The 25,277-nt window shown below is 42.5% G+C and overlaps 1 protein-coding gene across 5 annotated transcripts in view; it reads left to right on the plus strand.

Annotated features, from left to right (window-relative positions):
- TBC1D31 (TBC1 domain family member 31) overlaps positions 1–11,262 on the plus strand; it is a 61,281-nt gene extending 50,019 nt beyond the window's left edge. For 4 of the 5 annotated variants that reach the window (XM_059995142.1, XM_059995144.1, XM_059995145.1 and 1 more), the window contains 4 exons: positions 282–476; positions 1,302–1,425; positions 8,686–8,778; positions 10,513–11,262. In XM_059995142.1, coding sequence (XP_059851125.1) covers positions 282–476; positions 1,302–1,425; positions 8,686–8,778; positions 10,513–10,646 — 546 coding nt within the window. In that variant the 3' untranslated portion in view covers positions 10,647–11,262. The remainder of the gene's footprint in view (positions 1–281; positions 477–1,301; positions 1,426–8,685; positions 8,779–10,512) is intronic. The other variant, XM_059995146.1, reaches the window with a different exon arrangement.
- Positions 11,263–25,277: the final 14,015 nt, after the last annotated feature.

A 25,277-nucleotide genomic window follows, 5' to 3' on the forward strand; every position in this document is an offset into this window, starting at 1 on the left:
TCAACCTTGGCTATACATTAGAACCACTTGAAGAGCTTTCTAGAAGTACCAATATCCAGCTGATAAAGAGATTGATTTAGTTGGTTTGTGGTGGAGCCTGGACATCAGTTTGTTTTAAACACGTGGTGGAGCCTGGACATCAGTTTGTTTTAAACACTGAGGTGATTCTAATATGCAACCAGGGTTGTGAACATCTGTCCTGGACACTTGGATACGTTGAATGGACATACCGTATTTTATGTAGTCTAAACTTGTTTCTGAAATTTACAAATTGTTCTTAGTTAATTGAAGAAAATTTGGCAAAAGCTGAACAAGCATGTCTAAATACTGACTGGCGAATTCAAGCTTTACATAAACAAAGATGCGATGATCTACACCGAAATGAATGTTACCAGGAAGTAGCCAAACTGCTTCGGAAAAACAGAAAGAAAGAAATGGAAGTATTAAATGCAGTGATGGAGGGGGAAGCTAAAAAGGTAAGAATGGTGTTATAAACTTCTTGTTATTAATCATTTAAATCTTGAAATAGTACATAATCAAACGGCAATAGCATCAAACCACATAATGCGTGTTTGAAACGATCTTAAAGATGATCTAATTTTAATACGTAGAGCTCAGAGAAGTCCAATGTTGATGCCACCTAAGAATGACTAAGTGTCTTTCTCAGTTACATTAGTGTCTCAACTTCCCAACCTCGTGGATTTGTTCTAGCTGATTGTATAATATCACTACTTTAATTTACCTAATTTTTTATACTAGCAACGTAAAAGACTTTGAACAGTTAGGAATTATATGTAGCTATTAGTAACAAAAACCAAAATAACAGTAACTATAAGCAAGATAGAAGTATTTTTCTTTTTCACATGAAAAGTCTGGAGGTGGGCAGTCCACGGTTGGTATCCTGGCTCCAAGGTCATCAGAAAAACTGCCCCCTTCAACCTTTCTGCACTATTTCCTGGAGCATGTCTTTCATTCTCATGGATACCTTTCCATCCATTAATTTTAAAAACTCAATCCCATAAGGTTTGAGATCTGAAATGTATTGAAATGAATTATTTCAGTGACAGTTGGGACCCGTATGGCACTCTGAGGAATTGAATAGTAGGGACGTCAGAAGTGCCTCTGCTTTCAAGGTTCTTCAACAGCCTTGAGCCAAGACAGGCACCCAGATTCCCTAATATCAAATAAATCCTACGTGCCTTGGAAATATAAAGTAGAGGAGACAAAAGGGGCTACTTCACTGTAGGAACTTGCATTAGCACAAATTTATGTGATTTTTTTTTTCATTTATTTGTATTTAGTGGGAGGAAGCTGAAGAACAGGACTTTCATTTGAAATCAGAAAAGAAAGCTGCTGCTCCTTCAGATGCCTCTAGAAGGTGGTTCCTGGAGAATGAGATACACGCTCAACATCCATGTCATAAAGGTGAGCATCGCGAATGCTTCTCTCTCCCTTCGTGGTGTTAACACCTTCATTCATTTACTGTGGTCTCTCATCATGGATAAATCCCTGAGATGTATTTTGGCACTTTTAGTCAAGTTATTGCTCAGTTAAAAGGGTGGGATGAGGAGGTGGGGCTGTTTAAAAAAAAAAAAAAAGCGGGCTTCCCTGGTGGCGCAGTGGTTGAGAGTCTGCCTGCCGATGCAGGGGACACGGGTTTGTGCCCCGGTCCGGGAAGATCCCACATGCCACGGAGCGGCTGGGCCCGTGAGCCATGGCCGCTGGGCCTGCGCGTCCAGAGCCTGTGCTCCGCAGCGGGAGAGGCCACAACAGTGAGAGGCCCACTTACTGCAAAAAAAAAAAAAAGCTCCAATTAAGAAAAACTTCTCAGCCATCCTGTAGAATTGTTTTATTCCACGGTCCTTGGCATCCCGTTAATGTACTAGACTATGATTTGTTCCCAAAGTGCTATTTCTAGTTAATTTTAGTAAAAATGTGTGCTTTGCCAATAGCTGGTCCTCAGAACAACAGTTTATTAAAGTAACACAAGGAAACTTATTATAGGATCTAATCAAACATTAGGTTTTGGTGCAAGGCTTACCAGTGGCATTCAATGAAAAATCAAACTTTTAATTTAAAATTCTTGGAAATTCCCTGGCAATCCAGTGGTTAGGACTCAGCGCTTTCACTGCCGTGGTCCGGGTTCAATCCCTGGTTGGGGAACTAAGATCCCACAAGCCCCATGGCACGGCCAAAATAATAATAATAATAAATTTAAATTTCTAAAATAGAGTACCTTTACAGGGAACTTCTGTCTTACTATATCTTGTATTGTTTCAGTCTTTTATAAAATGTTTATGTATTACTTTTTAAAATAACAGCCTTACTGATGTGTAATTCACATGCCATACCATTCACCTATTAAAAATGTACAATTCAACAGTATTGTATTACCATATATTATATTACCATATATTAAAAAATATATTCAGAGTTGTGCAGCCATCACCACGATCGATTTTAGAACATTTTCACAGCCCCAAATACACCCCATGGCCATTTGCAGTCAGTCCTCATTTCCTGCTACTCCCCCCAGCCCTTGGCAACCACTAACCTACCCGTTTCTGGAGATGTGCCTATTCAGGAAATTTCATATACATGGAATCATATGCTGCATGGTCCTTTGTGTCTGACTTCTTTCACTAGCATAATGTTTTGAGGTTCAACCATGATCAGTACTTCACTCCTTTTTAATGCAGAATAATATTCCATTGTATGAGTATTCCACATTTTATTTATCCACTCATCAATTGATAGACATTTGGGTTGTGTCCGCTTTTGGGCTTTTACGACTAATGCTGCTCTGTGCATTACCTTTGTCATTACTTTTGTAGTGCACAGATTGAAAAGCAAAAATAGAGGTTAGATTTAATTAGGCTGCTTTTGAAACCCCTCATCACCTCTCACGCTTTTGGGTTTAGGTCCCAAATAGCGCCCGGAGCCCTCGGGGGAAGTGGGGAGCAGAATGTCACAGATTAAAAGACACAAACCACTGGAGCTGCCACTTCTCCCTAACCCTGTCACACTTACCCCAGCATTAGAAAGAAAAGAAATTTGAGACTTGGAGAACCTACGAATTTAGAAATGGAAAAGGAAAGAGACTGCAAAAAGCTCCCTGCGTCCGTAGTCTTCCTACATGTGGCCCTTCCGCCTCCAGGGTGCCTTCCTCCCAGGCCACCTACGCTTTTTTGACGTTCCAAAATTTCACCAATGAGAGATAGTTTGGTTAATAATCATTCATTTTTCAAAAGGCAAATGTGTAAGGATTTGATCATCGCCTTAATCAGGGTGTATAGATTAAATCCGTGTCACTTAATCCTAAAACTGGAGGATAATCAGCGTCACTTAATCCTAAAACTGGAGGATAATCAGCTATAATTAGGAAAACGGCATGTTGACTGCAAGTGCTCCGCATTGGTTTGTCACTCAGAGCCTAGAAGCGAGGCACCAGGAAGTAGGAAGTAGGAAGCAGGTGAGTGTGCCCACGACAGATCATTTATTTACATTTGTGCCTAGTGTCAATCTTTATTAGCAATGGGGGGGAATTCTTATTGTTTCCCAAAAAATAGAACCTTCTGGACAATGTGGGTGACCCTCACTGCTTCTAAAATCCTAGGCCCATAAACTTAAACTGAATAGCGAGTGATGTCTTATAAAATATTAGTCCAGATTTTTAATGGGCAAAGGATTTGAACAGACAGTTCTCCAGAGAAGATATACAATGACCAATACACGTATGAAAAGATGTTCAGCTTAAATTAGTCATTAGGGAAATACAAATCAAAACCACATGAGAAAACATTCAAATTAAAAATATATATACAGTGAGATACAACTTCATGATCAGTAGCATGGATGTAATCCATTAACAAGTGAGGGCAAGGATCAGAGGAATTGGAACAGTGCTGGTGGGAATGTGACGTGGTACAGCCACTTTGGGAAACAGTCTGGCAGTTCCTCAAAAGGTTAAATGTAGAGAGACTGTATGACCCAGCAGTTCCACTCCTAGGTATATACCCAAGAGAACTGAAAACATATCCCTACAAAAACTTGTACATTGAATGCTCACAGCATCATTATTCATAATAGCCCAAAAGTAGAAACAACGCAAATACCCATCAAATGAGGAGTGGATAAACAAAACATGGTATAGCCACACAATGGAATCTTATTTAGTGATAAAAAGGAATTAACTACTGATTCATGGTACAAAATGGATGAACCTTGAAAACCTTATGCTAAGTTAAAGCAGCTAGACCAAAAGGCCACATGTTAATATGATTCTATTCATGAAATGCCCAGAATAGGCAAACCTGTAGAGGCAGAAGGGGGTTAGTGGTTTGTGGGTGGGAGGGGTAGGGGAGTGGGCCACTAGTGGGTAAGACGTTTATTTGGGGGATGATGAAAATGTTCTAGAATTAGTGGTGATGATTATACAACTCTAAGTATACTAAAAACACTGAACTGTACCCTTGAAAGGGGTGAATTCTGTGGTATGTGAATTACCTCAGTGAAACATTTTTTTAATGACATTCGTAAATGCTGGTTGCCAGGTAGGGCCACTGGACCAGGTTTTAAAGCGACTGGGCCTTGAAGAAAGGGAAGAGCTTAGAGCAATTGGAGGACATTTCAGGGAGGGAGGATTTCATGGTGTGGTGCAGGAGCCCAGGCTGGATGTCGGGAACACCAGGTTCTGGTTCCAGCCTCATGGTAAACGAAGACAGAGTTTAAAGAATCTTAGCCAGAGTCAATAAGCTGTGTATCTCTGGTTAGTTTATTTACCCACTTGTGTTTCATTTGTGCCTATTAAGAAATGTTTACTGGTCTTCAGTTTCCTCATTTGTAAAATGAGAAGATTATAGACTAGGCGATTTTTAATTTTGTTACAGTTCTCACGTTATATTACACCATTTTCTAACCACTGACAGTCTGTGGGTCCCTCTGAGGCTCTCTCCCAGAAACATGCACATACACGTACACACACACAGCACTTTCCCATAATCATTTTTGTGGATTCCCCAACCAAACGCCTCCATGAACTCCTTGCATGAGACAGAACTTGTTAAAAGTAATGAATCAGTGGCAGAGACTTGCCTGTCGTGGTGATTCAGGTTAGGCCAGCTGGAGCAGAGAGCTTCTGTACAAGAATGGTTAAAGATATCACTGAAGCATGTAGGTGATGGGGACCTTCAGGCTGAGCAGTGGGCTTCATCCTGTTGACCAGCCTGGCTGCACAGCAGAATGGCCTGCGGAAGACAGAGTACAGGGCTTGCCTCCTGGGCAAGGAACGTGGTTAGGGAAAGGAAGGAAATTTAGTTTGTACCTTTTTGTTCCTTTCGAATTTTGTGAGGTACAGGTAATACCACTTCAGTAAATAAATACTAATTTTAAATAATAAGAATCACTTTTGGGGCTTTAAAATAAATACATTAAATGAAGGAAAAAAGCAAGTTGTAGTGCAAAAAAGTATAGAAAAAAGAACTCACTTTTTACTGTACTATTTATATGTTCAAATTTGTTACAGTTAGCCAGTGACTGGCAATCTTTTGATACATTACAAATTTTTAAAAAAATGCATAGTCAGGACCTCACATTTAATTCTGCAGATTTAAAACAAAATGGAAAGGGCTTCCCTGGCGGCGCAGTGGTTAAGAATCCGCCTGCCAATGCAGGGGACATGGGTTTGATCCCTGGTCCGGGAAGATCCCACATGCCACAGAGCAACTAAGCCCGTGCGCCACAACTACTGAAGCCCACGTGCCTGGAGCCCGTGCTCCACAACAAGAGAAGCCACCGCGATAAGAAGCCCATGCACTGCAACCAAGAGTAGCCCCCGCTTGCCACAGCTAGAGAAAGCCCACGCGCAGCAACGAAGACCCAGTGCAGCCAAGATTAAATAATTTTTTTAAAAAAATGGAAAGCTAGATTTTTGTTTTAAAGTTTCACAGGTGGATCTGCTCAGCAGTGTTTGAAACGTTGCTATAAGCAAAGGGGGGGAACCACTGGCTGTGTGATATTTACAAGACGGCATTTAATTCATCCTCCCCAATAGCCGTGGGCAGGAGGGATACAGGACAGATGAGAGACAAGGAACTGTGAGATCTCAGATTTGGAAGGATCTGATATGTGAATCATCTCTGCAACATTGCAATAGTGGTTATCCAGCCTATGCCAGAACACTAATAGAGCTGGTGAGCGCGTTACCTCATTCCATTTTCTGCCAGTATTTTATTTAAAAGTTGCTCCTTCCTTATGTAAAGCTGAACCTGCTTTTCTTTTTGTAAACCGTCTCATTAAAAACTGTTCTCTGGTCAGAATGGCCATCAGAAAAGTCTACAAATAAATGCTGGAGGTGTAGAGAAAAGGGAACCTTCCTACACTGTTGGTGGGAATGTAGATTGGTGCAGCCACTATGGAGAACATTATGGAGGTTCCTTAAAAAACTAAAAAGAGAATTACCATATGGCCTAGCAATTCCATTCCTGGGCATATATCCAGAAAAGACGAAAACTCTAATTCGAAAAAATACATGCACCCTAATGTTCATTACAGCACTATTCACAATAGCCAAGACATGGAAGCAACCTAAATGTCCATCAACTAATGAATGGATAAAGAAGATGTAATACATATATACAATGGAATACTACTCAGCCTTAAAAAAGAATGAAATAATGCCATTTGCAACATGGATGGACCTAGAGATTATAATACTAAGTGAAGTAAGCCAGACAGAGAAAGATGAATCATATGATGTCACTTATATGTGGAATCTTTAAAAATGATACAAATGAACTTATTTATGAAACAAACAGACATAGAAAACAAACTTGTGGTTACCAAAGGGGAAAAGGGGGAGAGGGATAAATTAGGAGTATGGGATTAACAGATACACACTACTATATATAAAATAGATACACAACAGGGACTTACTGTATAGCACAGAGAACTATATTCAGTATCTTGTAATAAGCTGGAATACAAAAGAATCTGAAAAAGAATACATAAATGAATCACTTTTCCATACACCTGAAACTAACACAACATTGTAAATCAACTACAATTAAAAAAAAACAAGCTATTCTCTGGAGCAATGCAGATTATGCTTACTACCATGATAGCCCTTCAGATATTTTAAGATGCCTCTTATATTCCATTCCCTGACACCAGTTCAAAATTAATCATTTGGTAATTAGTCACATTATCTTAATGACTCATTGAGCGAAAACAATGAGTTAAAACCATTAGCTGAACACATATGTATGGAATCTAAAAAAAAAAGATGGTTCTGAAAAACCTAGGGGCAGGATAGGAATAAAGATGCAGATGTAGAGAATGGACTTGAGGACACAGGGAGAGGGAAGGGTAAGCTGGGATGAAGTGAGAGAGTGGCATGGACATATATACACTACCAAATGTAAACTAGATAGCTAGTGGGAAGCAGCCGCATAGCACAGGGAGATCAGCTCGATGCTTTGTGACCACCCAGAGGGGTGGGGTAGGGACAGTGGAAGGCAGACACAAGAGGGAGGAGGTATGGAGATATATCTCTATGTATAGCTGATTCACTTTGTTATAAAGCAGAAACTAACACAGCATTGTAAAGCAGTTATACTCCAGTAAAGATGTTAAAAAATTAATTAATTTTAAAAAACACAAAACACACACACACACAAAAACCCAGTAGCTGAAGCTCTTGAGCCCAGGTGAAAGGCAGGCATCATCTTCATGAGTCAGTGTGACCCGAGCAGTCTGGGCCTGACTCATGGAGGCTTGGATCCTGGTGATGGGAGTAGAAAGGAAGGGACATCCTAAGTGACATTAGGATGAAAAAATCAAAAGGACTCTGATGTCTTATTGGATGTAAAGCTGTAGGAGTTAGGAAACAGTAAAAACACAGCTGAAGGGTGAGTATAAATTTTGAAGTGGGGAGTGATGTTAAAAAAAATAGGAGGTGGCACTGGTTAGGTGTGGAACACTGCCATTCTTCCTACTCTAATAAGTCCAGGTAAAACTTGCCTATCGCTTGGGACGTCCCTGGTAGTCCGGTGGGTGAGACTCCATGCTCCCAATGCAGGGTTTCATCCCGCGTCAGGAACTAGATCCCGCATGCTGCAACTAAGACTCTGCATGCCGCAACTAAGACTCTGCATGCCGCAACTAAAGATCCCACATGCCGCAACTAAAGATGCCACGTGCCGCAGCTAAGACCCAGCCCAGCCAAAATAAATAATAAAAATTAAAATATTAAAAAAAACAAAACAAAACTTGCCTGTCGCTGCTTCTGGTCTGCTGTATATAGTGATCATGCCTTGCCTGGTTAAAGTTGGTAGTGATCAGCTCACAGGTGTTCTCAAGGAAGGTTCGCTAATCACATTTAATCGTCTCTCCCAACAAATGTTTGGGATCTCTATACTAACACCTGTATTTTTCAGTAGTTTGTTGGCTTTTTGTTTTAGCTCAAGGTGTTTTGAAAGTACTTTACCAAAACTTCAGCTCAGCTCTTAATTCTCACTAACTGTACTTCCCTTGCCCATTGAATGGTGACAGCATTCTTCCCAGAAGAGAAAACTAAGGGGCTTTTTATCCTTGGCACTTTTAATTCACTAGGGACCGTCTGGAATTAATCATGGCTTTCTATCCACTCCCAAACATTCTCTCTGTTTTTTCACTTTTATAACATAGTGCCCAGGTGCCAAGATGAATGGGTCGCCTCAGGCCGTTTGCCTAGAACCTCACAGTTAAAAGACATTTCTGAAATGGAGTCCTTGACACAGAGTAAGTCAACAAACAAGAAAGATGTCTCCTGTCATGTTCGATTTAGCAATATTTAAGCAAGATTGTGGCTTAAGTTATAGTTGTAGCATGTTGAGACCATTTTCCCAGGGCATTGATCATGGAAATCCTAAAGTGGAGTCAGCAAGATTCTCAGGTTTCCAGCTGGGGAGAAAAACTGGGTCAGTTCGAACCCCAAGTAGAGAAAGCTTGCCAAATATCATTAGTGCGACTATTTCTCTAGCACCAGCACTGCTGCCCAAAACAGAGTTGGAGGCTCCAATAGAAGTCGGTCACTAACTAAATTAATGATATTCATGACTATTTTTTACATCCTCGTGAAAAGAAAATCTCAGGATTAGTTTTCAAAGCTATTACATATTTGAATTTTCTCAGCTCTTATTCTGGGCTGAGTTCCCTCCAGCAACCATTGGAAACATGTGTCTGCTCTGGGCCCTGAGATGTACTGCAGGGCCAGCTCGCTCAGAACTGCTGAGGGCAGGTGGCTCCATGGTGATTAGTTGCCTTTTGATCCCTTGACTTGATTAACTGGAGGTTTTTGTTTATTTCTGGACAGGATGGGATGGAAACATCTCACAGAAATGTAGTCATAGCATTAAGCCCGTAAAGGAGCTCACAGTTTCCCCAGTAAAGTACTTGATTTGTGTTTAAAAGGAGGGGAGGGGACTGGAAACTCTGTTAGACTTTACTTCAACCAACTTTTTCAGTAAAACTGTCATATAAGTGAAGCAGAATTTAACAGTGTGTTTTGAGTTCTTTTAGAAGAACAGATTTGTATATAATGTCCCCAAAAGACCAGCTTTATAAGAAAGATACCTGGTAACAAGTCATGAGTTCCAGTGTTGTGTAAAACATCCTTGCTAACTCTTAGTCTTATGTGCATCTCTAAATTCTGTGTCAGGATGTGCATTAAACCAAAAGTCATGTGTAAGTCAAATGAAAGGACAGGAGATTCTCAACTGTTCTCTATTCTGACACGTCAGAACTTTTTAACTAGATAGTTCTAAATTTCAAAATCCAGTTGAGGACATTTGGCAAGTTTCTCATTTGGCAGCAAAATAAGAAAAGCATAAATGTTTTATTCCTTGGGGGAAAAACAGTTTTCAGAAATTGAAGCTATTTGAATATGTAACTAAGTTTCAGAGAAGTATATTTTTAAGATGCTTCTTTTTTGAATTCCAGTATTTACTAGCCCCTCTAAATCAATGTGAAATGACTGTTACACTTGGACACACTGTAATGCTCTAATCTTGATTCTGGACTCTCCCTGCGTTGGCCACTATAAAAAGCACTTGACTTATTTATTTAAGCATTAGGAGAAGTGGTCATGGTGTACATTTCACAATATTAATTTTGGCACCTTGGAATTTTCTCATTACAATAAGCACCATGGTGAAGAAACTTACTATTGCAAAGAACTCAAATTCTCTCTTAAACAAGCTTTCTTCCTAATTTAAAAGGTCATCTGTATTCCCAAATCAAAAAAAAGCTAACCAAAAGCAGATAAGTTCTCTAACAGCATTCATTCAATTCAACGAATAAATATTTGACTTGTAAATGGAACCACATGGGCAGGTAATATGTTTGGCTTTTTGTTTAAGAAGTTTTGTTTTTAGAATATTCATTTCATTATTGATTTTTTTGCAACGTATTTACCTTTAAACACTATACCATTGCTAAAATTAACTGTTGTTAATTTTAAATTTTGTTTTCAAGTTTCATTAAACCAAAGAAAAACACATTGGGACACCATGGAATGGGATCTTATGGAGAGAGTGAGAAATCTCCGCCAGAGACTCGCCACCCAGGCTCGAAACAGATGTCAAACGCCTCATCTTTTGGCTACTTAGGAGGCTGGTCACCTTGAGAGAGTCAAAGAGCGAGATACCTATTTTGCAATCAGTGACACTGATTTTCAGATTATTTATTTTAAATTCCTATAAAGATCAACCTTTTGTATGAAAAATATGTGTGTATAAAAATTATGTGTTCTCTTTAATTCTGGTGCTTTGGGACTTGTAAATGGCTTATTGTACTTTTCACAATAAAAAAAATTTGAAGCTTTTAAAGCTTTGTATTAGGCCCTTTCAGGTTTCAAGGACCAGCATAAACCTCAGGAACTTTAGTGGATGAGGTTTTATTTTAAAGGTGAACGGAGAAATAAAGAACACGACACCACCTCAGCAGCTGTGCAGCCAGGACTGAGCCAGAACTCAGCAGCAGCGCCAGAGCGCGAGCAGTGAGGAGAGGCCCACCTGCCAGCCCCTCTGCCCCCAGCAGCTGGTCCCCCCCTCGCCCGCGATCCACCGTACCAGCAGCACCCAGGCCACTGTCTCCTCTTCTCCTGACGGCACCGGCTCAGCGCCACAACAGGGCTGCTCCCGGCTTCAGCATCTTGGCAAATTACTTCCCTGAACCCATTTCTAAAGGGAGAGTAGAAACAGCACGTGGTCTTTGATGTAAAGATTAAATAAGATAATGTGTATAAAGTTCCTGATATAGTGCTTTTCCTGGTATGGTGCTTAACACACAGCACACAGTACATACGAGTGTTTTGTTTTGGTACAAAGATAATCTTATGGTAAGCCAAATGCTCTCTTTTGTCCGAAGTCCTAAGAGAATACCCCGTTATAGGACTTCCCTGGTGGTGCAGTGGTTAAGAATCGGATCGCCTGCCAATGCGGGGGACACGGGTTCGAGCCTTGGTCCAGGAAGATCCCACATGCCGCGGAGCAGTTAAGCCCGTGCGCCACAACTGCTGAGCCTGTGCTCTAGAGCCCGTGTGCCACAACTACTGAGCCCACGCGCCACAACTACTGAGCCCACGCTCCTAGAGCTTGTGCTCCGCAATGAAGAGTAGTCCCCGCTCGCTGCAACTAGAGAAAGCCCGCGCACAGCAACAAAGACCCAACGCAGCCAAAAAAAAAGAGAAAAAAACACCTTAGATTACATCAGGAAAAACAATTTAAAAAAAAAAATACCCCATCATTATACAAGGCATTGGTTTCCCAAGAGCACTTTCATCAGCCTCATCTTTGTCAGTTTGTTAGAAGCATACCTTCATGGGCCAGGCTGGTGTGTGTATGTGGCAACAGAAAGTCACAGGATATAAAATATTTCTGGTATGATTGCAACTTCAATGGGCTAGAAATTGCTCACCTAAAAGGATTTGAATTATAGGGACCCCCCCGGTGGTCCAGTGGGTAAGACACTGCCCTTCCAATGCTCGGGGCCCAGGTTCAATCCCTGGTCAGAGAACTAGATCCCACACACATGCCGCAACTTAGAAGCCCACGTGCCAGAACTAAAGATCCCATGTGCCACAACAAAGGATCCCGTGTGCTGCAACGAAGATCCCGCTCAGCCTAATTTTTTTTTAAAAACATTTGAATTCTAAAATATTGTGATTCTGCCAGCCAGAATCAACTGTATATTGCCCGTTTTTGACCTCTACTTCAGGTCCTCTTTTACTAGAATTTACATCCATTCAGATTGGTTTTGCAAACTGTGCGCGCGCACACACTCTTTTATAGTCTTATAATATTTTAAACTTTTTAAAAAAGTTTCTATCCATCCAGTGAAAGTGGGTTATGCATACTTTCAATGACATGAAGTTCTTTTTTATTACATTCTTCCCTCTAGTTTTCCCTGAGCCTGCAATTCTCCCAACAGTGATCTTGATAAAGTCACTGGCTTAGCAGAGCGGTAGTTGGCCCAGTCTCATAAGTCACGTGGGATTGCTTGGCATTTCGGAGGTTAGCACATTTCATGACATCTACGAAATACATTTCTGATTATCTCTTCCTGCTTCTTGGCAGTATATCTTCAACCCGACCCCAATTTCTTTCTTTTTTTTTTTTTTCAATATTTGTTCATTTGGCTGCACCGGGTCTTAGTTGCGGCATGTGGGATCTAGTTCCCTAACCAGGGATCGAACCCGGGCCCCCTGCATTGGGAGCGCAGAGTCTTAGCCACTGGACCACCAAAGAAGTCCCCCAATTTCTTTATAATATAAACTCTGGGAATTGAATGAAGGTTGAGCTTGGCTAAAATCCTTCCCACACTGACTACAGTCACAAAGCTTTTCTCCAGTACTCCCTTGAGTTAGCTGGAGAAGAGCAGTTCCTAAACGCCTTTTCGTATTCATCACATTCCTAAGGTTTCTTTCTGGTTGGATAAAGGTGGGGCTTCAGCTAAATCCCTCTCCACACTGACTCCACTTAAAGAGTCTTCAGTATGAATTCAATGGTGTTGAATAAGTTACTAACTTGGTTAAAGGCCTTCTCACACATTCACAAGGTTTTTCTCTGGTATGAATTCTCTGATGTTGAGCAAGATTTGAATATTTGCTAAAGGCCTTCCCACTGTGACTCCACTGTGACCGCTACAGCTGTAACGATGACTCTACAAGGGCTGCCAAAGTGTCAATCTATTAACGTGGGTGCACTTAACACAGATTCTTAATGTTGAATCTCAGGTCAGTCTGGAGATAAACCACGTAATTTGAACATGAGAAGTTTAATGTAAAGAGTAAACTACGATAGGGCAGTAAGTATAAAAATGCTAAAGGGTGCCTAGGGCTGAGGGAGAGGACCCAAGGAAGGACAAACTCAGAAGGAGGTCCCTCCCTCCTCAAGGCTCAGGTTCAGAGCGCACTGGCCAGCAGAGGGGTTGCTGGACTGCCCAGGCCAGAGCTGGCCCACCTGCACAGGCAGCAGGAAGGAAGTGGCCAGGGTGCAGGCGATCCCAGGCTGCCAAGTGAAAGCTCGTGGGAAGCCAGGACCCCGAGTGTTACCATAGCCATATGTGGCCTGGTTGGGCCATGTTGGGAGGGGAGGGTCATGCTGAGACAGGCTGGGACCTGGGACCCTTCGCTGCAGTGCTTGCGCCTAGGCAAATGTCTCCTTGATCGACAAAATACAAAGAAACTATAAGGGACTAAAAATAACTGTGTGCATGGGCAGTTGGGGCAAATTATGGACAAGATACAAAAGGACCAAAAAACCCAACTTCCACTTCTAAAGACCCAGAAGCAAAAGCAGAGTGTCAGGAGCAAAAAGCAGCATACTGAGCACGCCCCCTGCACTCAACACGGCCAGAGAGGTGGGCAGACACCTAAGCCACCCCTGGACCCACCCCTACCTTCACCCCAGATAAGGAACCAGCTCCCCGCAAGCTTGGGGAGTGAGCAAGGGGACGTGTTACTTGCTTTCACTCCCACCTGCTGCAGCAGGGGCCCCAATAAAGCCTTACCTGAATTTTTTGTCTGGCCTCTCATCCATTTCTATTAAGGAAGGCCAAGAACCCTTGTCGGTAACAACGGGGAACCACCCCGCGGGGCACAGGCAAACCAAGGCCAGAAGCCAGGCGCTCAGAGCGTGTCGGGGCTGCTGCTGGCATTAGAAGTGAACATGCCATGTCCATGTTGGGAGGACCACAGTGAAGTGGTCCTCAGGCTGGGCTGTGAAGTCACTAAGAGGTTGTGTGCTCTGGGCACACGGCTGGCACAGAGCACCACTGGGTGTCCCCACACACTCCGACCACGGAGGGACCATGAAGCAGGAACTATCAATAGAATAAAGAAAACAGCACATCTGAGCTAGAAAGAGAAGCCCCATTCCTCCTGCAGTGTCCTCCCGCGCCCTCTGCTGACAGCCTAACACCGTGCACACCATAAGAAAAAAGGCTTGAAGGGTCTCATCTGTTTTTGCAGAGCAGGCACTGAAGAGTGAATTTGGAGCTCAGAAGCCATAAATTGATCACGGGCACTCCTGTGCAACTGAAAGTGGCTCTAAAAGTTTACTTGGTTGGTTGGCAGAAACGTGGACTCAATGTTGGCCTCTTTAATTACACAGAGACGCCAGGATATGCCTGATGTGATGGAGATGCAAGCTTGGGAAGGTATGGGAAGGCTTGGGAAGGTATGAAGGCAGGAGTGGATTTATCACGTATGAACTTCTCACTCTCTTTCCAGCTACATGCTCAGCCCCAAAGACACTCCCTTCTTAAGGCACTGAGTGAAGGGAGTATCTGCAAATTTGAAAAACTCTGGTGAGAGACGCCCGTCAATATGCTTCCTGATTTCAGTGGGGATGATGGGATTTCATGCAGCAGAGGCCAAGTGTCAGTGGTTTAACTACCAAAGACAACCATTGACAGCTGCCAGCAGCAGAGAAGAAGTATTAAGGGATTCTTGGCTATCAGTAATTGATTATGTTTTCCCTAAGAATGAAATAGGTAGGCAGCCTACTAAAATGTTGCTTGAGATATGTTACAGGAAATCTTAAGATCTGGTGGCCCAAAACCTGACTTGAGTCACTGTTACTGAACCACACTTGGGTCCACTCGCCTGCATGCAGTTAAGCCAATCTACCAACACGGGGTCGGGGTGAAGGAAAGTGCAGCATTTAGCGCAGGGCACCAAGCAAGGAGTCCAGGCAGCTGATGCTCTAAAGGCCCAAACTTGCCAGTAGCTTTCAGGGAAAGGTTTTCTAAAGACACAGTGAGGGAGAGGGGTTGTGGGGTGTGTGATCAGCTCGTGGACATTCTTCTGATTGGTTGGTGTGAGCTAATCGGGAGCAACCTCATCAACCTTCTGGTTCCAACCCGTCTGGGGTCTATGTGCTTGTGGGCAGCATGCAGTTAACTCTTCCACCTGGTGGGAGTTTCAGTATCTGCTAAATAGCTCAAAAGATTTGACTCCGATTTTTGTCTATAGCCCTTGAGGAGGAGCTAAAAGTCCCTGACTTTGTTTAATGGCTAAGCTATTGTTATTTGTCTTGCTTGACTGTTGTCCTTTGTTTCTGCGTTTTCTCACTTCTCCAATTAAATTTATCTTTGGAACTTGGGGAAGGTCTAGGAAGCTAAAGTTTTTCTACACACAAGAGGCAAGTGGAGGACATGGGGAGGTCTGTCCCAGGAAGGCCCCATAGGGTCCTGCTCAATGACATCACCATAATGGAGAGCTATGTCTGTCACCCATTTTCCAGACCTAAACTCATCCCCAGATTCAAAGCCTTTTTTTTTTTTAATTGAAGTATAGTCATGTTAGTTTCAGGTGTACAGCACAGCGATTCAGTTATACATATATAGTCTTCAGATTCTCTTCCCTTATAGGTTATTATGAAATATTGTGTATAGTGCCCTGTGCTAAAACACAGTAGGTCCTTGTTGGTTGTCTATTTTATATTCAATGTCTCTTGATTGAAGGGAAGACCAGGTGCCTATGGTGAAGGATTCTGCAGCTGTGAATGACACATATATATGCTCTAAATAATCCCTCAGTCCTTTCCAAAGAGATCTGTTGGCACTTACCTGAAAGACTGGGTAGCAGGATAAAGAAGACACCCAGCCCTTTCAGGGATTACTAGACATTGGCTGTAAAATGACACTAATTACTTGGGTCCACCAAAGTCAGAGCTAACAGTGGTCAGGTGAAAAAGGAGCCTTGGGCCAGTTTGAATTACAGTGGATGCAATAAGGCCGTGAAACCAACTGTGGTGATTTTGGGTACCTGAATGTATAATTGGAATAAACATATTTGACAAAGGGCAGAATCTCTACACTGCTGCTATGACCCACTGAGTAAGGGTCGTTAGAATAGGAAGAGCCAAGTGAAGGCCTCTGAAAGTCCTCCCTACCACGATGTTAACCCAAAAGTATTATCACATCCTCAATGGAGAATTGCGGAGACCAGTGTGCTATCAAAGACTTGAAAGATGAAGGGGTGGTTACAGCCATCACTGTTGCTGAGTCCAAGCTCCTGCTGCTTGCTGCAGGACAGGCCAATAAATGGAGAGAGGAGTTGCTGGGGCAAGGAATAGTGACTTTATTCACAAAGCCAGCAGACCAAGAAGATGCGGACTCATGTCCCAAAGAACCATCTTGCCTGAGTTATTTCAGGCTTCTTTTATGCTAAAAGGGGAGGGATTAAAGCCAAACACTTCCTGGTTCCGGTCAGCCTCCAGAGGGTATATGTTAATTTCTTCCTTCTTGTAGTCATTCACATGTGGGCCTGGTCAGGATGTTTCCTATGAGCTAAACAAAGGTATTTCAGCTTAAGCTCATTACCTGGGAGGCAGGGTTCCCAGAGATGGACCATTATGTAAAATTTAAGCTTATAGGCAACATCCCTTTAGTGATTAACTTGTATTACTAATCGAATACAAAGGTTATTCCCTATTACAATTCCCTACTGTCAAGGTCCGTTCCACAATCTTGTGGCAAAAGGGATGAATATCGCTCTGGCTACTTACTGAACAGAGGCAATGACTATTCCTTAGAATCTTTAGTCAGTCCTTTTATACCTACAATTATTTGAACCTGATGAAACTCCTTAGCACTTTGTTGTCTAATTTGTAATTGAACTTGGGGTTTTGGTTCTGGTTGCCAGTACATATACTAAATTCCTGTGCTATTTATTTGCACAAAATTAAACAAATTGGTTGAAGCTTCTCCAGCTATAATGAAATTACCATCTACTTCAGTTGGACAGGCAGGCCTGCTGGAGGTCAAGTCATGAACAGAGGTTAGTATAATGCCCAAAGTTTTCACGTAGCTGGCAGCTGCTCGGTATTTTAAAGCATTTATAGATTCTCCTGCCCAGGCAGGCACCTCGAATGGCCTACCAGACAATATTTCAAAGGGGCTTCATTTAAGACTGTTTCTGGGAGCCACTGATCCATAGCAGGGTAACTGGCAAGGCCTTATCCCAAGTTAAATTAGTCTTCTGACATAGTCCAATGATGTTCCTTTTAATGTATGATTCATTTTCTTGGTTTTTCCTGATGACTGTGGTCTCTGGGATGAAAGCAATGCTGTAATCCAAATCAGGTGATAATTTCCCTAAGGAGGGCTTTCACCACTTTAGAGCCTTTCTGTCCAGGTGGTATGCTTCCACCCATCCTGAAAACGTGTCCACACACACTAGCATGTTATCTGAAACTTCCTGCAGCTCAAGGCATTTGAGTAAAGTTCATTTTCCAGTCCTCGGTGGGGCAGATTCCTCTGTTGAGTCCCTGTCTGGGGAGGTCTCACAGCAGTATTCGGATTATTTTTAGCACAAATCATGCAATTCTGAGTGACTTGCTGGATGGTCTTTTGTTAGGCCCCATTATATATATATATTTGAACCCTTTGTAAGGTGGCATCTCTCCTATAATGGGCACTATTATGAATGGGCTGCAGCATAAGAGTGCCTCAGGAAACAAAAAACCTGTGCACTCCATTTCCAGCCAGGCGTGACCCAAGTGAAACCCCACTCTTTGGCCCTCTCTTTGTCCTTTTCTGAATACACTGGCTGGTATTTTGACTGGTCCATCCTCTTGCCTCAGAGGATAGATTAGGTGTCCCAGCGTCCCTTTTTAATAGGATTCATACTGGTCATGTGCTTTTGGCCTTCCCTGGGATGCCATTAGCACACACTCCTGGTCTTACCTTTTCGTAGACCTGTGATGGGTTAGAGAGAGCTCTGTCTCTTTTTCCGGGGTTCTCAGGAGCCCCATCTGTAGGCTTAAGTGTGTCCTGGTGGGACTCTGAGGTCAAGCTGTTCTGGTGAAAGACTTCAGGGTGAAATCTGTCAGAAAGTCAATCGGCTCATTCCCCACTGTCAATTTTACCCGGAGCTCCTGTGGGGAATTAAGTGCCTCAAGTCCAAGGGAGCCCCTGGGCCTCTTCATTCATCAGTGTTCCTCCCTTTCTACCCCGTTAGAGACTCTCATCTTTTGCTTTTCTTTTGTTTTAGCCTTGGGCAGTGGTTCCTCCTTACAGTAAGTGCATTGTTTCTCCCCCATAGTGATGGCTTATTTCTTCGGTTACTCGCCTTCTGGGAATCCAACACTGGTGTCAAAAACGTGGCGTTTCATTTTGCATCTTCTTTTCTCTGGTGTTCCCTGTTGAACACTTTAAAAGCAGCATCTACCAATTGAGAAGGGTTCATTCCAAATGCACCACCTAGTTTTTGCAACTTTCTCCTGATATCTGAAGCACTTTGCCCCCTCCTTCCCCTCCAAAAAAGGTCAAATTTATCATTCTAATATTTTCAGGGGTCTTGGGATCTGCATTAGGATGACGTCTATAGGCTTAACAAATCCTTTCCAAAAATTCAGAGAGGTCTTCATTTGTTTTGCTGGATTTCTTTAATTTTATTCAAATTCTTTTGCTTTGGTTCCCCTTTTCAAAGCCCTGCCAAGATATACTAATTAGTAGTGCTCTAATAAGGGCATTCCTCCCTCATTGTGGTCCTAATTTGGTTCAGCTGTGGATCCTGTCAAGTGGGCTTCAGGTGTAGAGGATCCTCCCTATAAAGGAGGGGTGTGATCCTTCCAGTTAAAGAAGGATGAGAAACCCAGCTGGCTGGTTGTTTGCATTTAGCCCCCTGTATGAGATAACAGCAATGGAAAGCTCCCTGCCCTGGGAGTGGCTTCTGGCCCAAATTGGATACACTATTGGGTCTTAGATGGTGATCATGGGACCAAGTCCTTGTACCCCAGAAGCTAACACAGGCTTTTCTAATTGATCCCTAGAAGGAGGGGCAGTCCTGAGCCCCAGTGTCAGGAATTGGGGCTAGACAGGCATGGAAGGTGGTGGAAAGGGTGGATATACTGGCATAATGGCCAGAGGAGATGGGACAGCTAGCTGAGCCGGAGGAGTTAAGGTCTGAAGCAACATACCCTCACTCTTATTCCCTTCCCTTCTTATTTTCCATGATGTAATAACACAAATGCTTGCACATAAAGGACTTCATCATTCTTCCCTGCTTCCTCACAAAATAGCTATAGAGGTATTCAAAAGCCACTGTAAAACCATAGATAGCAATTGATCATCTCTAACCATTGAAAGGATGCCTTTTTGCTTTGGCAAAAGGCAAACTGGGACTACAGTGCAATTGAAAAGAAACTTGGTTACTGCTGTGACATACAACAATTTAAGATAATTTCTAAAATTATGACCAATATCATTTACTAGGATATACCAGAATTGTAGGAGTTCCATATAGTTTCTAGAATGTGTATATTAATAATGTTTACCCATAAGATAAAACTTCTTAGCTTGTATCACCACTTATTTGACAATGCTTCCCATGTAATTTAACATACCAAATAAGCCTAGTTAGTTTAATATTCCTCTCTCTGAAATGGAGAGAAACAAATAATTTGAGGTGTTCCAGGGACCCCATGGAAGACCTCAAAAGTTAGCTAGAGGTCAAATGAACTCCATTTAGAATTTGATCTTTGGGAAGTCTGTCAAAAATGTCAAAAAGCTTTAAAACACTTGGTCAAACAGAATCACAGGTCACTGTGAAACAATACTCATTCACTTAACCAGTGATAATAAAAGATCTCAGTGGTAAATACAGATCATTTAAAGAAACTCACAATCTATTACAAAAAGCATTTCAAGGGGGCAGACAGCAGAAGCAAGAAGAACTATAATCCTGCAGCCTGTGGAACAAAAACCACATTCACAAAAAGATAGACAAGATGAAAAGGCAGAGGGCTATGTACCAGATGAAGAAACAAGATAAAACCCCAGAAAAACAACTAACTGAAGTGGAGATAGGCAACCTTCCAGAAAAAGAATTCAGAATAATGATAGTGAAGATGACCCAGGAGGGAAAAAAAACATAAGAAACACAAACACATGGAGGCTAAACAATATGTTACTAAATAACCAAGAGATCACTGAAGAAATCAAAGAGGAAATCAAAAAATACCTAGAGACAAATGACAATGAAATGATCCAAAACCTATGGGATACAACAAAAGCAGTTCTAAGAGGGAAGTTTATAGCTATACAAGCCTACCTCAAGAAACAAGAAGAATCTCAAATAAACAATGTAACCTTACACCTAAAGAAACTAGAGAAAGAAGAACAAACGAAACCCAAAGTTAGCAGAAGGAAAGAAATCATAAAGATCAGAGCAGAAATAAATGAAATAGAAACAAAGAAAACCATAGCAAAGATCAATAAAACTAAAAGCTGGTTCTCTATAAACAAGACGAAAAAACAACCCTCAGAATGGGAGAAAATATTTGCAAATGAATCAATGGACAAAGGATTAATCTCCAAAATATATAAACAGCTCATGCAGCTCAATATTAAAGAAACAAACAACCCAATCCAAAAATGGGCAGAAGACCTAAATAGACATTTCTCCAAAGAAGACATACAGATGGCCAAGAAGCACATGAAGAGCTGCTCAACATCAATAATAATTAGAGAAATGCAAATCAAAACTACAATGAGGTATCACCTCACACCAGTTAGAATGGGCATCATCAGAAAATCTACAGACAACAAATGCTGGAGAGGGTGTGGAGAAAAGGGAACCCTCTTGCACTGTTGGTGGGAATGTAAATTGATACAGCCACTATGGAGAACAGTATGGAAGTTCCTTAAAAAACGAAAAATAGAATTACCATACAATCCAGCAATCCCACTACTGGGCATATACCCAGAGAAAACCATAATTCAAAAAGACACATGCACCCCGATGTTCATTGCAGCCCTATTTACAATAGCCAGGTCATGGAAGCAACCGACATGCCCATCGACAGACGAATGGATAAAGAAGATGTGGTATATATATACAATGGAATATTACTCAGCCATAAAAAGGAATGAAACCGAGTCATTTGTTGAGACGTGGATGGATCTAGAGACTGTCATACAGAGTGAAGTAAGTCAGAAAGAGAAAAACAAATATCGTATGTTAACGCATGTATGTGGAACGTAGAAAAATGGTACAGATGAACTGGTTTGCAGGGCAGAAGTTGAGACACAGATGTAGAGAACAAATATATGGACACCAAGGGGGGAAAGTGGCTGGGGGTGGGGGTGCTGGTGGGATGAATTGGGAGACTGGGATTGACATGTATACACTGATGTATATAAAATGGATGACTAATAAGAACCTGCTGTCTAAAAAAATAAAATAAAATTTTAAAAATTTTTTTAAAAAAGCAGTTCAATATTTTAAGAAAACTTTGTCCTCTTAGAGAACCAAATTCAGGTTTTGTACCACCTTACCTTTAAGATTCATTTTCTTAATTAGCTTCAATCTTACGTTAGCCAGTCCTGACTATGCACAAAATTCTTTCAGTGTTCCTCCTCCACAAACCTTCCACAACTTTCTGTATCCATGTTAATCTGTTCCTCATTTTCTTTTCCATTCAGAAACAACCAGCTCTAGGACAAAACCACCCTTTTCCCTTTAACAAAATGCATTTTCATTCCTCATACCTTCTTTGCTGAAAACACACATCCCGTATCTTTGCATACTGAAGTGTTTCCGTCACAATTCTTAACCTTAAAACCTTAATCTTTAGCGAAAACCAAAAAGCAAGTAATAGTAAACTCTTTGCCATACCAGAGTTTCCTGACTGACAAACTTTTGCTTTAGTCTTCCTCTCCTAAGAGGGCAAAAGTAGGTACATTTAGACCTGCCCAGAAGTTAATGTTCTAATGTTTTATCCTATTCGAAACCACCCACTGAATTCTCTTCATTTAACTTAGTTTAGTTTCAAGTTTTGAAAATCTGTAGAGACTATTTTAGATAGACATTCCCAAAACATAATTATTCCTATAGAGTCTACCTTAAAGTCTTACCTCATTTACCTCTATTTTATTTACTTAAAATCTTTGTCATATTGTTGTTTTTCTTGCTGACAAACTTTGTAACAGGAATAATAAGGTCTTACTTCATTTCTACTAAACCTAAGTACAATAAAAGTATTATACTTAACGTTGATGACCCTAAAGACAGGTATGTATTAATCAAACCAACAAGCTCAAGCTAATTAATACCAGATATTAATTCAATACTGAATATTTCCTAGATCATGTGAACCCGAAATTCATTCTGGCCAGTTTCTTTTATTTTTGAGTATTTATATAAGTGCTTAATTTCCTTTAAGCCAATTAAATAGAGCTCTTTTAAAAATTAATTTTGGCAATGCCACACATCTATAACACATGTACAAGTACACAAACACAGGGACCTCATGGTTACCATTCTGAAATTTCACCCATGAATCAGGTCCAACAGTGTAAAACCCATCAGTTACAGAAGAGGTTAGATTCAGATTGGGTTTCTGGCAAATGGGACAAATCAAGGTCACCTGTCTAGATGGCTAAACCCTTTTTACTAATATTAATGGAAAAGACACTTCTATTTCTATTTGTAGCTTTTGGTGATGTTAGGAAACAAGTAGAACCTTTCTCTTCTTCCTGTGAATGTCCCTCCCTTGGACAAGAACAGACAGGTTTTGGTTTTGTCTTTTTCTGTTCCTTTCCTCCATTTGACATCAGCAAAAGTTTTAAGTATCACAAAACTGATTTGGCTGTAAATGGAGAAATAGTACCAAACAAAATGAAACGGAAAACGCAAAGGACAAACAGAAAATCCTAAGTAAACCCTCAAGTTTGGTCTTGAGGTTTTACATATACCAACGACACCGGAGACCATAAGGGGATCATAAATGAAGTAATTAACACAGCAAGGGTGGCAGTACATGGTGCACAGGGTCCCAGGATAACCCTGCCTAAACCCCTTGCGGAGATCCTAACAGGTACTGTGGCCACACATTGTTACAATAAAATGTCATCTTCCCCTCACCCATGGGTTCATAGCTGTAATCAGATCACTTATCCAAAATGCACCTCGGAGGACTTTCTTTAGGAATAGTTGAAATATTTCCCTTTTTTTTTTTTTTTTTTTTTTTGCGGTACGCGGGCCTCTCACTGTTGTGGCCTCTCCCGTTGCGGAGCACAGGCTCCGGATGCGCAGGCTCAGCGGCCATGGCTCACGGCCCCAGCCGCGGACGGCACGAACCCGTGTCTCCTGCATCGGCAGGAGGACTCTCAACCACTGCGCCAACAGGGAAGCCCCATTTCCCATTTTTAAAGACAGAATTTCAAGACGAGCAAAACACAAACCCCAAACACAAATGCTAGCGTCCAAAGAAACAAATGAACCAGTTCACAAATCAGGTAAAAGTCCAACAACTCCTTCCTCTCTCCAACAGGGTACCCCACTCAAATACAAATTGGCTTATTCCAGAGAAAACTCCCCAAACCCCAAATGGAGAGGAAATAAAGCTCCTGGCTGTACACAGCCAGAGTGACTTACCCCCCTGTATGGAGCCTGTCTGCTCCCAAATGTTGATTCCTTGCTCCAACTGCCAAGCGCTGGGGCAGTCAGTGCAGCTTCGGGGAGTTCTGAACGGAAGATCCTCAGGACAAGCGGTTGCAGCAGCTGCTGGGCCTTACCCCCAAATCCCCCAACTGCCAGCTAGCCAGGAGTAGCAAGGCAGGACAGGCCAATAAATGGAGAGAGGACTTGCTGGGGCAAGGAATAGCGACTCTATTCAGAAAGCCAGCAGACCAAGAAGACGGTGGACTCGTATCCCAAAGAACCACGTTATCTGAGCTAGAACTGAGGCTTCTTTTATACTAAAAGTGTGTGTTTGGGGTGGGAAGTAAAGTCAAACACTTCCTGGTTCCCATCAGCCTCCGGAGGGAATGTGTTAATTTCTTCCTCGCTGCGGTCATGCACAGGTGGGCCTGGTCAGGATGTTTCCTGTGAGTTAAACAAAGGTATTTCAGCTTAATGCTCATTACCTAGGAAGCAGGGTTCCCAGAGATGGGCCGTTATGTATAATTTAAGCTTATAGGCAACATCCGTTTAGTGATTAACTTGTAACAGAACACGAAGGTTCTTCCCTTTTACATCACATCTCAATTTAATTTGCTATTTGACCTGTTCAGAATGACTGAATTATCAGAAATTTCACGGGTGATCATTGCAATGCAGCAACTGTTTCAGATGCAGCGTCAGCACAGCCCCTGTCACGTTAGGCCGGGCTGCTGCCTGCATGACCTCCCTAACACCCCCATCCCCGAGACCGATCTTCTGCCACTTCAAAGCTCTGCAGCCCAAACTCCTCACCAAGGTGTTCAGCGCGGTGCACTGTCTGGCCTCTCATCACGGTGCCGCCCACTTCCCCACAGTTGCCTAGACCCACCCTTCCCTGGGGCCAGGTGTTGATAATCAGGACCCTCCCCAGGAAACTTTGGGTTCCAGGCACTGCCCTGGGGCCTCCATTAGGTGGCTTTGCAGGCAGCGGCGCCCTCAGCGTCCTCCTGGACCTCGAGCACCCCGGCCTCCCCTCACCCAGGGCTGTGCACGTTCCCGCCACCATCAGGGCTCAAGGGCCAAGGTAGGACACCTGGTGGAGGGTGGGACGACAGGGTGAGTGCACCTCCTGGGTACCCGGGCCGCAACGCTGGTGGTGAGAGTGGGGATCTTCCCGAGGGGCTCACCCGGGCCCCAGCCCGCCGCGCGCTAGTCTTCCTCACGTGCCCACACCCCATGCCCCACCCCCTGCCGCCCCGTCTTCAGGCGCTGGCCTCCCTTCCAGTCCTCCCACCCGGGCCCAGAACGCCGGAGCCGTCAGGGCGGCGGAGCAGAAGAGTGGTTA

The sequence above is a fragment of the Delphinus delphis genome, chromosome 17, assembly GCF_949987515.2.
Source record: "Delphinus delphis chromosome 17, mDelDel1.2, whole genome shotgun sequence".
Taxonomy (NCBI): Eukaryota; Metazoa; Chordata; class Mammalia; order Artiodactyla; family Delphinidae; genus Delphinus; species Delphinus delphis.